This window comes from Fusarium mangiferae (genome assembly GCF_900044065.1).
Source record: "Fusarium mangiferae strain MRC7560 genome assembly, contig: FMAN_scaffold004, whole genome shotgun sequence".
In the NCBI taxonomy this organism is placed as follows: Eukaryota; Fungi; Ascomycota; class Sordariomycetes; order Hypocreales; family Nectriaceae; genus Fusarium; species Fusarium mangiferae.
Genome location: NW_024573924.1, coordinates 2,834,471 through 2,850,220, shown reverse-complemented (window position 1 = coordinate 2,850,220; position 15,750 = coordinate 2,834,471). Strand labels below are relative to the sequence as shown.

The 15,750-nt window shown below is 49.0% G+C and overlaps 6 protein-coding genes across 6 annotated transcripts; 4 read left to right on the top strand and 2 right to left on the bottom strand.

Moving 5' to 3' along the window:
• Window positions 1-250: 250 nt before the first annotated feature.
• Window positions 251-1,952, top strand: FMAN_09483 (uncharacterized protein; the record flags this gene model as incomplete). The annotated part of the gene is made up of 4 exons (XM_041830333.1): window positions 251-272; window positions 321-898; window positions 953-1,096; window positions 1,149-1,952. The coding sequence occupies 4 exons, from the start codon at window positions 251-253 to the stop codon at window positions 1,950-1,952; spliced, it is 1,548 nt and encodes a 515-aa protein (XP_041681006.1).
• A 2,078-nt stretch (window positions 1,953-4,030) lies between these two features.
• Window positions 4,031-4,438, top strand: FMAN_09482 (uncharacterized protein; the record flags this gene model as incomplete). The annotated part of the gene is made up of 2 exons (XM_041830332.1): window positions 4,031-4,153; window positions 4,205-4,438. 2 exons carry the CDS (start codon window positions 4,031-4,033, stop codon window positions 4,436-4,438), a joined length of 357 nt encoding a protein of 118 aa, XP_041681005.1.
• A 2,022-nt stretch (window positions 4,439-6,460) lies between these two features.
• Window positions 6,461-7,432, top strand: FMAN_09481 (uncharacterized protein; the record flags this gene model as incomplete). The annotated part of the gene is made up of 1 exon (XM_041830330.1): window positions 6,461-7,432. The coding sequence occupies one exon, from the start codon at window positions 6,461-6,463 to the stop codon at window positions 7,430-7,432; it is 972 nt and encodes a 323-aa protein (XP_041681004.1).
• Window positions 7,433-7,893: 461 nt separating this feature from the next.
• Window positions 7,894-8,301, bottom strand: FMAN_09480 (uncharacterized protein; the record flags this gene model as incomplete). The annotated part of the gene is made up of 2 exons (XM_041830329.1): window positions 7,894-8,069; window positions 8,127-8,301. The coding sequence occupies 2 exons, from the start codon at window positions 8,299-8,301 to the stop codon at window positions 7,894-7,896; spliced, it is 351 nt and encodes a 116-aa protein (XP_041681003.1).
• A 3,959-nt stretch (window positions 8,302-12,260) lies between these two features.
• Window positions 12,261-13,268, top strand: FMAN_09479 (uncharacterized protein; the record flags this gene model as incomplete). The annotated part of the gene is made up of 2 exons (XM_041830328.1): window positions 12,261-12,611; window positions 12,660-13,268. The coding sequence occupies 2 exons, from the start codon at window positions 12,261-12,263 to the stop codon at window positions 13,266-13,268; spliced, it is 960 nt and encodes a 319-aa protein (XP_041681002.1).
• A 519-nt stretch (window positions 13,269-13,787) lies between these two features.
• On the bottom strand, window positions 13,788-15,598 carry FMAN_09478 (uncharacterized protein; the record flags this gene model as incomplete). The annotated part of the gene is made up of 2 exons (XM_041830327.1): window positions 13,788-14,053; window positions 14,107-15,598. 2 exons carry the CDS (start codon window positions 15,596-15,598, stop codon window positions 13,788-13,790), a joined length of 1,758 nt encoding a protein of 585 aa, XP_041681001.1.
• Window positions 15,599-15,750: the final 152 nt, after the last annotated feature.

Genomic DNA, 15,750 nt, shown 5'->3' with positions numbered 1-15,750 from the left:
CACGTTAGATGGCGCGGTGTGGACTTGCGGATGCGTTAAAGGCGGACTTGGCTATTCCGTATTCAGTAACCAGCTCGACACAATTTCGAGGCTAGTCCTGGTTCAGTATAGAAGATTACAAAGCATGCAAGACTACGGGCATCACATAATTACGACGCTACTAGAACAACGACTCGAAATCATGACGTTTCACAAATGAAGGGGTGAGCAACATGGTCTATTGCGGTAAGCCCAGCAGAGCCTGCTCGGAATGTCGAGTCAAGAGGAGAAAGGTATGTATCCCAGTCGTCCTATCCCAAGAGATCCTAGCGTGTTAACAGATCTGGGGGCGAAGTGTGACTTGTCGAGACCTGCATGTCGTCAATGTCGCAGGGCCGGTTCCAGATGTGCTGGGTATCGAGTGGAGGAGTCTGTTATCTTTAGAGATCAAACTGCCGAAACTTTGGGCAAGGTGTCAGTCTTTTCAACCCTAAAATTACCTAATGGCAACCAGGATGTTTTGGTAAGACCTAGGCTATCCCAACAGGCCAAAGTCCACCATTCGCAAGATATCTCCAGCCATTATCCGTGGTTCAGACTTGAGGTTACGCCGGAAGACCAAGCCTTACATTTCTTTTTTCACCACTATGTTCTGCCTGAGTCTGGGCGGTCCCCTACTCATCCCGACTGTCACGGCATCATTCACAAACGAGCGATAGAACCTGGATACTTGGCTAACCTCATCAACGCTGTCGGACTGGCCGGTCTAGCGTATCTAAGGAACGCGCCCACGCTCATCAATTTAGCCAGACAGTCGTTTTCTCACGCACTTCGCGATATATGCGCTGCACTCATGGACCCCAGTGAAGCATCGTCCGACCAAATGTTAGTCGCTGTAATGCTTCTAGCGTTATACGAAGTAAGCCTTCTATCCCTTCCAGGACAACTCAGGCCAATTAATAACTTGAAACAGACTGTCGCGTTCAATTCTGATGGAGGTTTGAGTCCGTGGAGTAGACATGTAGATGGTGCCTTGGCATTGCTACAGCTCCGAGGAGCAGGCCAGCTGCGCAACAGGATCGGCCGGAGCATTTTTCACAGCTTGCGCTCTGAAATCGTAAGAGAACCTCAGAAAACACATTTCGGTTAATCTTCTGACTTTTCAATAGCTTATCAACTGCCTTCAGCGAAGGCTGCCGGTACCAAAAGTCCTCATAGACTTTATGGCCGAGGCTCGCAGCAATGAAACAGCACAAGAAGCCCCTGCGGCTCGGCTAGCAGACATTATTGTCAGCGTATGCGCCGCTTTACCCTCAGCCGAGGAAGACATCACGGACGAAGGGACTTTGTCTTCCCACGTTTCAAGACTATTGTCGATCGATGCAAATCTCAAGGACTGGGCCCAAACACTCCTAACCGAATATGGGTACAAGATCCGAACCAAGTCAATGGATCTCGATGAAGCGGAAGTGTTCATGGGACGACATGACATATATTCCAGCGTGGAGATTGCCAACACGTGGAACTTGCAGCGCTGTGTGCGTATTATTGTACGTCAAGCACTCGTTGAAACCTTATCGAAATACTTCCCCATCCCGTATTCGCCATCTTTCTCTACATCATACAGAGACCTACTCCAGACTTCAACTATAGTCATAAAAGACACCTCTAGTGATATATGCTGCAGCATTTCATATATCTTGCATGCCTTTGATGAGACAGGTAAATCGAGCGACCTGCGGGCTGCTCATGCTGTGCATCTTTTATGGCCACTCTATATCGCCGGAACAACACATAATGCCAATGACGCTTTACGGTATCGGATTATATCAACGATGGAAGATATCAAGGATGCTGCTGGTATTCAAGAGGCAGAGCGTATAGCCCTAGCTGTACAACAACGAGGCCCGGAGTTAAGATGCCAAAATAACATCACGAACCAGACGGATGATGATATCTGGATTCGATCGTAGAACCAGTTTCAGTAACCTGACATGTTAATGATAGGTCTCGATAAACAACCTGGAGCAAAAAGAATATGGTTTAATTTCAGAGTGAAAAGAGGGGGTAGAACTCTTTATCCACTAGTGTAAATAACCTGTCCAACTGTCCAAACTAAACCTCTGTGTTTTTATATTGCCTTCTCGCCACATACCTTGTCAATAATTGTATCTTTCTGAGATTTCCTGTTTTTCTTAGTTTAGAAGGACGTTCTTTTTCGTTTACAGGGTGTTATTAGAACATTAAGTTGCAATTTGGAAGGCAGGAAGTATTCAGATTTCATTCGGCGTGAGTCACACTCTGTACATCAATAATGCTTGGGCCCACACTGCCGACTGCCACAATCCAGTTCATCTGTTCACGACCAGGCTGTTCCTCTTGTCATGCATCGCACAACACGTATTTACCAGAACAGGACCAAATCAAATCATGTAAGGGGCCACAAATCTGGCAAACACGGAATTCCTTTGTTAGAACATTGTCCGATGATGTGGATGGTCAGCCGCCACATACTAATGGAGGGGACGTGTACAAAGAAACAATTCCCAGTGTTCCAACCGCCAGAAGGCCAACATGCAGCCAAGACTACACTTGAAATTTCGCGAATGCCGTGTTCATTATGCTTACGATTTCTCGGAACTATTTTTGGACCTGTTAGCCACTATCGTGAGATACGCGTTTCCATAGACGTCACACATTCGAGCTGACCTACGAACCCAAGCATCATTAGAATCCTGAATAATGCAGAGACTGTCAATCTACAGTTATGGCATTTCCAGTTTCTGTGCCAGCCTAAACGCATCCCGGAAACCTCTTGGAAAACCGTCGATTGAAATGGCGCTAAACAACTGATGGGATGTATTGGTGTTCAGTGTAAGAGGCTGGACCGACCCCCATCAATGACTGAGAGCAGCTTACTTTGTATCTGCAGGTTCATAGGTGCAGAGAGTGGCCTTTTTTATCGTTTCGTCGTATTTTAGTGATCTTGTTGGGAATAGTTGAGACACATGTCGATGTCCATGGTGAGATGTCCACTCTAATGGCCATCTTCCGATTGTAGTGATGGTGGAATCTTTCGTCTCTTAAGCACATCTGATACGGTGTTCTATATAATCTTTCATGAGTCAATGAAAGGTTAAATGCCATATCACTCATCATACTCACCTTGATCAACAGCAAAGCCAATCGCTCCCAGGAGAGCATGTATGCTGAACTCATCTTCCTTATAAGCCACAACCTGCATCCCTTACTTATTCTTTTGACCATATAGTGCAAAATCGTACGACATTACATCTGATGAGCAAGCGGATGTCTGTTCGAACTGATTAAGTTTACTCAAAGTAGGTGTTATTGTATGATAAATACCTCGACACAGATCGCATGTTGAGGAGCTTCTCTGCAGGTCTTGTAATCCCTCATGAAACGGGATAAGATGCGCCCCTGGAATTTGACTCAAGAAATCACGTGACATATAGGTAAACATATTTTTTAACTGAGCAGGTCCCTCGAAGCTACCGTAGTATTTGTCCATTTTACAACTCAAGATATCGACAGATCAAGGCCGGCACAAAGTCAACAAAGCATTTTTCGTAAGGACTGAAGCAACTTTCGAATCGATTGGTTGGTGTTTCTTGGAAGACGCCTTATGATCTAAGTTAGAATGCCTGCTTGTGTCCTCTGAAGGTTTCATCAGGCCACGGTCAATTGAAAGGTTTAATTTCAAGAGTCACGTGCTAAGACTCTGGAATTATTGCTGGCAAAAACACCTCACTACTTCTGAGTTAATACTTCTAAGGATAACATTTGAGGAGACGTTGAAGTTATAAATTCATCATTCATCCAAGCCCATTAATTTAATCAAGATGTTACCTAGGTACTAACTGTCCAAGAGGCGCCAACTAAATCAGCCTCGTAGGGCTGACATCAATGGTGAATGGCGGGGTTAGGCAACCTTGAACGTGAAAACTATTTTCATCAAACAACTCAATTTCGCAACAATCTCGCCATACAGGTCTCTGTATTCAACTCAGCCCTCTATTCAATCACAACCATGTCTAGCTCAAAGAAATCAAGTCGAGGAACCTCTGTAGCAAACGAGTTCAACCAAGCCCTTCAGGAAACCCCCGCATTTGAACCAATGCGATACACTGCAAACTATGTAAGGATGGCACAGGTAACATGATCATCGTCCAGGAACAAAAAGCATATTCTAACACATTATCAGCTTGAAATGAGTGCCTCTGAGCTTCAAGCTCTCATGGCTGGGCTTAAAGAGGCAGGGAAACTCTTGCCTGAGAATTTTGATCCAGATAAGGAGTCGTGGCCACCGGAGGCAGAAGAGCTTAATCAAAGGATGGAAGAAATGTTGAAGAGTTATGATAATCTTGCCGGGTGCTTTAAACAATTTGTGCAAAGTGCACAGGCTGCAGGTGCTATGGGTGTTAAGCGCCAGCAGTGATCTTGTGTAGGAAATATGGCTGGGTTACTGGTGTTGCCAAATTAAGATGATTATCGGGTTTCCTTGAAATTATGTTATTAAATATCTGATTTGATGAGTGATGGAGTGCAACACGTTACCAACAACAGACAACAAAACTTTCGTCTGAGCTCTTATGGCGCCCTCCTTGATCTCTCTGGAATACTAACAGAGCCACTGGGAAGAAAGCCTTGCATCTCCGAGAAGAATAGGCATCCTGTAAAATTCACAGCACCAACTCCAACCCCACCAACAGTCGCTTCTTCGCCTTCGAGAGCTAAGGGCTCCTGTAATTACAGGGCACTTATAGCGCACCTCCACTAATTCCACAAGCTATCTACCAACATATAACGCAGTTCAGGATAGCTATTCCAAAGAAAAGAAAGCCAGTCGCATAAAATAGAAATTCAACTCTATCGTTGATTTAACTTATGCGTGTTTAAGGAAATGTTCCCCATAGACTGCCTCTTGTATTTCTTCAGTTCACCTAAGGATGATACGTGATCTCTTATCTCTTATCTTATCTTATCGCGTCCCATCTTAAGATCGAGCCTCTTAATATGATGGTCCTCGCCTCAGCTGTTTCATCTTAGCCTAGTATTTGAATCTCTCTCAAAACTAAGATCTCATACTCGCTTCGATGTAGCTTGTAATATAATTCGCTCTGCTTTTTAATGTTGTTAAAAGACACCGTTTTCAATGTTAGCGGACCGCTGCTATCGAGTCTCACGGCTGCTGAGTCGGGAGAATGTCAAGTGAGCATGTTGCGCGTTTCGGTAGACTCTAGGCTTCCGTTGACCGGGAAGGCAGAGCGAAGCACATAGTCACACGGGAGAAGCGTTTCTCAGAGACAAAGAGGCAGAAATGCCAGGTAGAGTGGCCATCGCGCTAGATTGAATCTGGTAGTTGACGGTACCCAGGCTTTCAATCAGATAGATTGAGGTAAGGAGGACAATAGGATCCAAGAGTCAGTCCTCAGTCCAGGGCAACAGTGAGCGACATGCCGAATAAGTTATATTAGTCAGGCAGCGACGTGCTCAGCTAACCAAGGCCAAATGCTCAGCTTCCTCTGCCTTGCTAATGACGTTGTGGAACGGACATCAATCTTGTGACACTTGCTGATGCAAATATAGGTCCTCATGACACTCAGGGACAGATGCGACTAACCGATGACGCCTGGTGTTGGACCAGCTCTCCCTGCACGTCCCGGGTCTTTGGGTCTTGGAACCTGAGCTACATCAGGCGGAATTGAGACACTTGAAAGCCCATTCATGTTAGTAGGTCCGTATTCCCTTCCCTTACTCTTCACCCACAACTTCAGGTCTCGGAGATCAGCGAGGTTTGTTCCCAGTTGTTTGTGCATGCGTTCGATTCTTTCACTTGCCAGTCCTGGCTGCATGGACGTCGAGCCAAGTAGCAAACAACGCCTGGACATACCAGATCAACACTGAAACCTCAAATCTCACCATCGGAATTCCGAATAGTCTCGAGGACAAAGAGAGAACAGGAATCACTGTGATTCATGACCATCCCTTCTGGGAATACTTCTTTTCGGGGCTGATTGAAGGAACAAACTTGCCTTTGTCACCATCGCGCATCGACCCCTCTGTCTTTCCACTAACAAGCAAGGTGGCGACGTCTTACCAACGCCATCACGGGCTGTGGCCAACAAAGAGTATCATGTTTGCTCGAACCATACCGTCTCGTGGGAAATGAAGATGGTGTTCTTCCGGCAAGTCCGAGATGCGCTAAGAGCTCGACAATATGAGTGGCTTGTACCATTAATAGAGGTCGTAGGCAGCAGTACAAGAGGACCGCACAGCGAAGTCATCGGAATCGCCGGTGTCGCTGCTTTGCTTATAAATACCCCAGGTTAATCGTGTTTCAAAATCTCTTAACTGCTACCATCAGCCAACCGCAAGCTTCACATCGCCCTCATTCACTTGCATTCAACGTTTCAAGCTATCACCTACTTCACAACAGAGTTCCTCATCTTTTCCCATCATGGCTGAAAAGACCAACAAGAACGAGTTCCCTATTGAGGAGATTGACGACAACTCCTGGATGACCGGTCAGGTTGTCATTTCTCGCCATGCTTCTAAGCCAGATGGCCCATGCTGGGATGATGGCAAAGGCGCCTTCTTTACCATCTCCGAGGCCCCGAGCCCAAAGCCCTCGACCCGGCCTCTCTCTGATTCTTGCCCCATCGTCGAACTGTCCTGTGGACCCATATATACACTCGCAGGCAATTTTCAGGTTGGCCACGCCTATCTGACGATTAATCCCAACATAGGAACCCCCGAGCACATTACTCTGGAAAAGCTCGCCGAGATGGACCTTTCGTTCAAGGTCCCAAAGGTCTACTACCACGGAGTCCACAGTGACAGATATTATCTGGTCTGCAGCTCATTCCCGTCGGGTCGCGAATTGCTGTACGCCTGGCTCGAGACTGATGATCACGATACCAGGTCACTTTGGGTGGCACAGATTGCTGACGCCTGCCTGGAATTGTCCAAATTCCGCGGCAGCGCTATCACTGCTATCGACGGTGGCATTCTAAATGACCATATGTTGACGCGAGAGGTTGGATTAGCTAGCGACATGGACTATAAACCCGAGAAGCTGCGCGAAAATTGTTCAGAAATTGGTCTCGACTGCTCTGAGCTCGCGTTTGCCTTCAACAACATCCAGCCACTTGCATTCACGGTCAACAACGAGGGTCTGGTAGGTATCAGGTCCTGGAGTCATGCTGGTTTTGTCCCCAGGGACTGGATCGGAACAAAGGTGCGCACGAACGATTTGATGGAGTCGGCCGATATATGTAATAAGCTGTGGACGAAGGAGGATAAGGCTTATTGGTCTTACTACATAGGGGTGGCTCTCAAGGAGAAAGGCTTCAAGGAGTTCTGGCACGAATTCGCCACCTGGAATTCCAAGAATGTCGAACGACACATGGAAAAGATTGGAAAGGCTTGAGATAATTATGATTGAGGAAATTTTAGTTTGGTTAAGAGGGGTTTTTGCCTGAAGGTTTTCCCCACAAATACAATGATATTCTACGAAGGCTAAGCATCTTGAACTAGCTAAGATGAGGTGATTGGTGAAGTGAGATGAATTTAACAGATGATTTACGATAAGGTAGATAAGAAAAACCATACCAGGATGAGCATCGCCAAATCGATCCGGATTATATATCTTCCGATTCATTGAGATATGATACTGTGTGCTTGCTTATTGGTCGAAAAAGTGAACTCCCTCTATTGATGAATTTAAAGTCTGTGCAAATCGGTGTCGTGATTGAACTTCAGCGGATCGGCTAATGAAAGGCATTCTTGGTATCTGCCCCTCCTTCCCTCTCTATCTTCCTCCCCCTCACCCTTTCTCCTCTAGTTTCTCCGGATATGAATCAGCTTGGCATCATACATAACGCTCATGGTTCAAGTTGCTGCCTCGTCCGTAGCGGAACCGGCGACGAAGCCAGCAACTAGAATTACGACGACAACCACGACCAGAGTAGCAAAACCTGTGTCGAGACCATTGTTGAAATCTGCGGTGGAAGCATCTGTTGAGACGACAGGGCCTGAGGAGGCGACTGGGCCGGCAGCGAGGCCACCTGTAGCATCGTTAGTTGGACCGTTACTATTCTGAGGATGTTGATGTCATGAATTACCCTGCCCGTGATTCTGGTCTCTTCCAGGCAATGACAAACCACAAAGCTTTCCATCCTTCTTCTTACGTTGGCAGGATGTTGCGCTGTTCATGTTGGTGTATCCGCAGTCGCATTTGCCTGAGGCATACACAGGGCCGGTGGGCTCTGTGTTGGGAGTGGGAGGTCGGGAAGCCATTGTTCGAGCAGCTGAGGAGTTTAAATGGGGTAATTTAAGTAGAGTAATCAATGTAGACCTTGGTGGGCGAGAGACTTTGCAAACTGTGTGAAATTAGGTAAAGGTAAGAGTCCTATTGAACTCTTTCGAAGAGAGAGCAGCGGGCTTTTATATCAAGGACAAAGCCCGGTTGGGTTTTCTGTCAATCCCGATCATTTCAAGCCTTTTCGGTCATATTTACCACTGCTGCATGCTATTTTCGTAAACGAACGCCAACAAAGAGCTCTCATGAGCTAAGTTGATTTCATGCCCTCCACAACTTCTCAGTGCAGGGTTTATGTAGGTCTGTTCTCTGGTCTAGATCATTAGCGATGTTCTTCACCGCAATGCGAAATCCAAACTTTCTTTATTCGGCAGCCAGGCGCAAGTTTGGTCTGCATAAATGGCACATGAGGGCAGGGGTGTTGTCAGGGCTGACGGGGGGAAACTTGCTTCCACCCGTCTTCCATGGGCATTCTACGCGCATGTCAGTGTGTGCTCCTGACATACGAGACGTCATGGGCGGTGTCGACCAACGCTCGTGGGCAATAGCTTCAGTCGGACGTTCATGGGGATTCAACACAGTGTTCATGTTGGGCCTATAGAGGGGCATGGTGGAAGCCACAAAGTTGTACAATCAGTTGAGCTTAGTTGTCGTTCAGTAGTAGCTAGTTGTATATGATATATGAGAAAACAAGCGTCAGAGAGACAGGACAGTATCGTATGCGACGGGCGAAAGCAGCAAGTGACGGCAGAGGAACTCTTGCTTCTCGCATGCCAAACCTGCGAATTATCGGTACCATGACATTTGATATGGTACAAAGAAATAAGCTCATCGCCGTCGTCATTCGGTATGTTGGCCAGGCCGTTTATTGCTCCAAAACTTCTGCCCAGAGCGAATGGCCCGTCGCAAATTGCTTATTCCCGCTTTGGCCGCCACCATGTTTCTCTGCTGGCTATGATGGGGGCGCATGGCTTGAGTATCGCCAGCCGCACACTTCTTTTTTTGGCTGATGCAATACCCTGATAACTTGCTTAACTGGCAAGCCACGTTTACTGAAGCGGCATGTTTGGCCATGAATTTTCGGCCTTTTGACTAAACCATGAGTGACAGTCAAGCCATGATGCTGAAGTGCAGGGATGATAGCTCTATGCAGAGCGATTCCCGCTCACTCTGAAGACCAGCCAGATCGGCTGACGGAGAGCTTGATGGGTAGGCTTACTCCTCTCTTCTGCTAGCCAGTATCCTGGGCCAATCGGGGGTTCCTTGGCACAGGAGGCTAACGTTGTTTGTAAAGGCTGCTCAGTTGAGCGGCGATCAGTTTGATCGCCAGGCACGCCGTCAGAGCTCCCCTAACTTTGGGCTGAATGGGATCTCCATGGTGGGGGTGGGGGAGCTACAGCTCCCCTCATTGCTCTGAGAAGTATGGATCGATGTACCTATTCTGCTCCGCAAACCCTGACATCTGTTCAAGCCGTCCACTTAACTACCTCTCTCAAAACGTTGGGGAGAAATGTGGCGTCTATTGACAGGGGCTATTCCGCTCTCCAGCGAAAGGAGTTGGCATATTTCTTGACCTCAAACGTACAATAGCAGGAGGCGGAGTCAATTAGTGTCGGCCTTTTCTGAACCGGAAAACCCCGACAGCAACCTCCCAGCTGGAAGAGACACGGGGAGAGCCAAAGAAACGGCTGCGTTGTGTCCCAGATTCAGCCCTAGCTCCGTTGTGAAGAGCTGGGGCGCTGCCAGTGCGTCATCCGTTTGATTGCCGGCATGGGTGACAGGGGGTTGTTGGGACCCAGCTGCAACACGGTTCCCGATCCCAGAGCAAAGGCACGCAGCTAAGCTTGAGCTATGGTAAGCCACGTTGAGTTACAACCGCTGCTGCGGTCGCAAGAAACTTGCGGTGACAGATGTCGGAGTTGCCGGTGCGCCCGATGGGCAGGTGAACCTCTTCATTCTTTGATCTGTAACTTATGAATGAGAAAATGAACTTGGCTCAAGCAAGCCACAGCTTTACGCTAACGCGACAGGGCGGAACGGAAGCTAGGGGATTGGTTACAACACCTAATCTCAAAGCGGCTCATGTTTTTGTCCCCTTGCGGACGACACATCTGGTGCCGTTGTTTCGTTTGGGCGACACAGTCACCGAACCAAACAAACAGGCCTCATTGGCTGAGCGAAAGCAAACTAACAGCAGTTATCGACGCCCGATAGGGGCCTCTGGACCCTGAACCAAATGAAGTCAGTCAATACCGTGCCAATAATGTATATTGTCACCCAACACTGATATTTCAACACTGTGTCGCTCTTGTGAACAAAGTGCATGACGTATTGCACTTGAAGTACCTGAGATACAGAGAATTTGATTGGAAGCTGTTCCCCGTGAGCGACAACGATTTCCACGGTCAATCAAGCCACGGGTCGTTGGACTACTGGCATTAAGGACTTCTCCTTTTGTGAGATCAACCCCTAATATTGAGGTAGCTCTGTTGACAAATTACATCGCTTTCAATCCCACTGAGATGCCTCCTTGAGTTTGGGATTGTGGCGTGGGGATTGGCAGCTCAATTGAACCAGGCCCGTGAAACACGTCTATCGTGCTTTCTGAAGATTTATTCATCGATTCATTTGGTCAGCCATTCCAACTCCCTGCAGTATAGAAGAGTTACTTGAGTATATTTTTTGTAATTCAATCTGGTTGCAGAACAGTGATTTTTTGACGAAGTACGAAGTCGGTCGTTTAGGAACCCCCACAGGCTGCTAGCTCTGCCGCGATGCAACGGCGCGCTTAATAAGGTTCACTAGTGCATTTCTGACAATGGATGTCTCACGCCGTTCCGCCCCCAGCAGACACAGCAGCCCCTCCCGCTACCGGCATCGTGGAATAAGCTCCATAACGGGAGACAGATCTTGATGGCGACTGTGCCGTGCGTGATCCCAACTCCGATCCAAAATCGCACAGACACGTGGAGCTTGGAGGCTTCCATTGAAAACACTGCACTGTTTCCATTCCCCCTTCAAAACGCGACAGACAGAAAATCCCCCATTGGCTGAACCATCCACCTGGGATAATCGATAAACGAATATGATCTCACAACGTCCAGCGCTGCTTCTGGAATCTTCAACACGGCCTGTTCCGCGTCTGTCCAAAACCTTTAAATGGGCAATCCACCGTGACGTGTTTTATTGACCTGTTGAGGCTGATGCACGTAACGGAAAAAGGCCGCCTCTTCTTCTTTCCCAGCGATAGCATTTCTGAGGTCCACTTGTATCAGCAAAAACATTACCGTGAGGCAGAAATGACTTCGTTGGGATGTAGGCGTGGCAGTTGCGAAAATATTAGTGAATATTTTAGTAGCTCATCGACTCGATGTTTCCGCCAAACATACATTTGAGATGATAAATTCAATGTAATTTGAACTTCATTACGATGGTTTCCTCACAACTGACCATGATAATGTGTCCTCAATAAAATTTGGCAATGAAGTCTTACCCGATGCCAGATTAGGCAATTCTCACTTACCGCCTTAGAACTGACTCTTTCCAAGTTCAAGGAATCAGTAAAAGGCATCAGTACCCTCGCAACGCATTTTAAGGATGACTCAAGCCTGAAAGTCTTCCTAATAATTGTTTTTCTACCCACTTATAATACTAGAGAAGGTGTCAGGTTCAAAACACAAGCATCAGAGTCCAAACTCTGGCTTCTTCAACGCGGCAAAAACTCATGTACTTAGACTTTTGGTGTGTTTTCTCCAAAACATCGGGTACCGATTTCTCTCGTGGCTAAATGCCGCACCGCCACATCAGGCTCCCGCGTCAAGGCACCAGCCTCATCCAAGCTCTCACCTCCAAACTGTCCTCAAGACCGCCTCTCCCAAAAGCCTCCCTACAACTACCTAACCCTCAGTCCCCCCCTTCCCTGCGCAACACCATCATAATGTCAAACTACTACTCATCGCAACAACCGCAATACCCCGCCGCCGGCGGCCCCAACGCCGCGCAGAACCTGCAGTTCTTCCCCTCCCAGTACACAAACCCAGGCTCCTCGACACCCCAGCAAGCAGCAGCCGCAGGCTACGGATACGGCAACCAGGGCGGCTATGGCGTCGGAGCCCCAGCGCAGAACTTTGCGGCTCCCGCTTTTGGTGCGCAGGGCGTCAGTGGAAGGATGGGCGAGCAGGGCGGGTTGAGGACTGGTTGGGTTGCGGCTTTCTCGTCGGAAGGGTATGATGGTGAACCGCCTCTGCTGGAGGAGCTGGGCGTTAACTTTGGACATATCCAGGCAAAGGTAAGTTTTCTTCTCAATTGATTGGGTGGTGGTGCTGATTTGTTCTAGACGCTCGCTGTGTTGAATCCCTTCCGACGTATCGACTCGCATATCATGGACGATTCCGACCTCGCGGGCCCCCTCATCTTCTTCCTCCTCTTCGGCTTCATCCTCCTCTTCTCAGGCCAAGTCCACTTCGGCTACATCTACGGCCTCGCCGCCCTAGGTTCCATATCCCTCCACCTGATCCTCTCCCTTATGTCGCCCTCCGACGCCAGCGATCCCCAAGTCAACAGCTATCCCCAATACAGCAGCGATCCATCCGCGCCTCAGCAACAACACGACGGTCAGCAGGGCGGCCACTTCTCCGCGACACTGACATACCCCCGCAGCGCGAGCGTTCTCGGATACTGCCTGCTACCGCTCGTGGCGACGAGCTTGTTCGGCATCGTGATGAGGATGGATACACCCGTTGGCATTGTCGCGACCACGGCGGCTATTCTCTGGTGCACTTACAGCGCGAGCGGGATGTTCTGCGCCGTGGGACAGATGAAGCGCATGCGAGGACTCGTTGCGTATCCCCTTGCGCTGTTCTATGTTGGATTCGGCATCATGGGTATTTTCAGCAGCCGAGGAAGTGGAACGTTCTCCAACGCTGCTGCTAAGCTCAACGCATAAAATGGGTAAACGACACGTTGCATAAATGGTTCCGACATGATGGGGAGTTTTTCTGCTTGCGGAAACTCGACGCTGTACATGATGACGCCCTCGCGGCGAAGATACGATGGAGGGGCGGTAGGCGTTCAGATGGCGAGACGCAAGTTACACATACGGGGATATGTTCCCTTGTACTAGAATAATTATTTTTGTATGTCACGATTAAAAAGAAGCAGAGACAGAAAGTTCAGGTTAGCGTTGAGACTCTTAAAAAAGCAAGTTTCAGATATGCAAAGACATCGTGACCATCTATATACCACAAACCAGCATGCAAAGGCATCGAAAAATTGTGCATCCTCCTTGATCATGAAAAACGTTGTTTCTTTTTAAACCGCACTCAGAATCCGCCCATCCGATTCATCATGCGTCCGCCGGCGTTAAAGTACAAATGTTGGAAAGCTGCCCCCAGCAGCGTAATTAAAATAGGGCTGATATGGAAAATCCCAGATTCCTCCGTCAATTCATTCCTCGTGTCAAAATCTAAGCGCCGTTGGTCTTGACGCCATTTGTGGGAGCATCGTCAGCGACGCCGAAGAGCACAGAGTATTGACCGCCTGCGCCGGCTCCAATAATCTTCTTGCCGCGGATGGCAGTGTTGTCGATAAGAGTGGGAGTGTGAATGTCGTCGATTGTGCCTTGGCCGGTTTGGTAGTTGCTGGAGAAGCCCCATGAGTAGACCTTGCCGTCGGAGGCGATGGCGAAGTTGTTGTCTGTACCGGCGGCGACACCGACGATGTCCTTGGCGTCTGTAAATATTGGTTAGCAGATGGATCGATATTCAGGATTATGAGTAACTTACCAGGCTGGACGGTAGGCTTGAAGAGAATACGAGCGTTGCCTCGCTCGTCGTAGATGGTGTTGTCCTCGGACAGCTTGTCAAACTCGAAGCCGACTTGGTAACCGTCGACACGACCCCAGGTCAAGAGATCGCCCTTATCGGAGCAAGCAAGTGAGTGATGCTCACCGCCATCGATTTCGGTAATGTTGTAGTCATCGAGGTATGTAAGCTTAGCAGGTCGAAGGATAACAGCATCGTCCTCGCCAGCATTCGACTCAACGCCGATCTCGCCAAAATTGTTAAGACCCCAACCATAGACCTGTCCGCTCTTGTCAATAGCAAAGCTGTGATACGAACCGCAAGCGATCTTGGCAATCTTGCCGCGGGGTAGACCGACACCCTGGGGAATGAGGGAGGACATCTTGTTGCGCTCGATGATACGGCGGCCGAGCTGGTTCTGTTGACCGCAGCCCCAGGCGACGACGTTGCCCTTGTGGTCGAGAGCGAGAATATGGTTGGAACCAGCGGAGAGGGACTTGATGTTCTTGAGATCGCGGAGCAAGAGGGGAGTAGACTGGACCTTGACGGTCTCTGAGAAGCCGAGGATGCCGTCGCTGGATCGGAAGGTTCCCCAACCGTAGACTCGACCATCTTCTGTGAGGGCGAAACTGGCGCTGTCGCTGGCGACAACCTGGACGAACTTGGTGCCGGGCGCGAAAAATTCGTCGGAAACAGCTGTTGGTGTGCTCTCCATGGGGTTAATACCAGTGTCATCCTCATCTTCCGAGTCAGAATCCTCTGGCTTGTCCATGTCACGAAGACCGCCATCCCAGTTTGTATCTCTTCCAAGCGCGCCCTGGTCATTGACGCCCCATGTCAAGATCTTGTTATCATGGGTCAACGCGACAGCGTGCATGCCACCGCAAGAAATCTGGACGACGCCGACATTGGCGGCGGAGAGGTTATCGTTAAGTCGGGGACGCTTGACATCAATTGGCTTCTTGTTGTTGACGCGCTTGCTTCCGAGACCAAGCTCACCGGAGGAGCCCTCGCCAAATACATACACATCGAGGATCTGAGTGGGCGCGTCGTTGAGCTTCTTTCCGATCGCAGGGAAGTCGGACTTCTTCTTGGGCTCGGCCTTTGACCCAACAGGACGGCCGGGTTTCTTGGCAGCGGGCTTCTCCTCCGCCTCTTCAGTCTTCGCTCGTGTCGTTGTCTTGGCCTTTGGAGCAGCGGCTTTGGTCTTGGGTGCGGGCTTGACAGCGGGCTTCACGACGCGTTCTGTGGTCTTGGACTTCTTTGTCTTGCGATCTTCCTCCTCCTGGGGCTCAGACTCTTCCTCGATCGCCTTGCGCTTCTTGGTGGCGCCATTCGTGGCAGCAGGTTCAGCCTTCTTGGCGGCGGCAGGTTTTGTAGTCTTAGTCTCCTTCTTCGCAGCGGCAGCAGCTGTTGTGGCCTTCTTGGCCGCTGCGGTCTTGGGAGCAGCAGCTGCTTTGGCTCGTGGCGCCATCGCGTAGGATTTGTGACGTGATGATTTGTTGTGTGTGACGCGCGACAGTTGTGCTTTTTTGCTCAGAGAAGTAGCTTGATCGGGGAGATTGAAAAGTGCAAAATTTGATGGAGTGATGTGTGTTGATGATAAGATTAAGCTTGGGAAGAGCG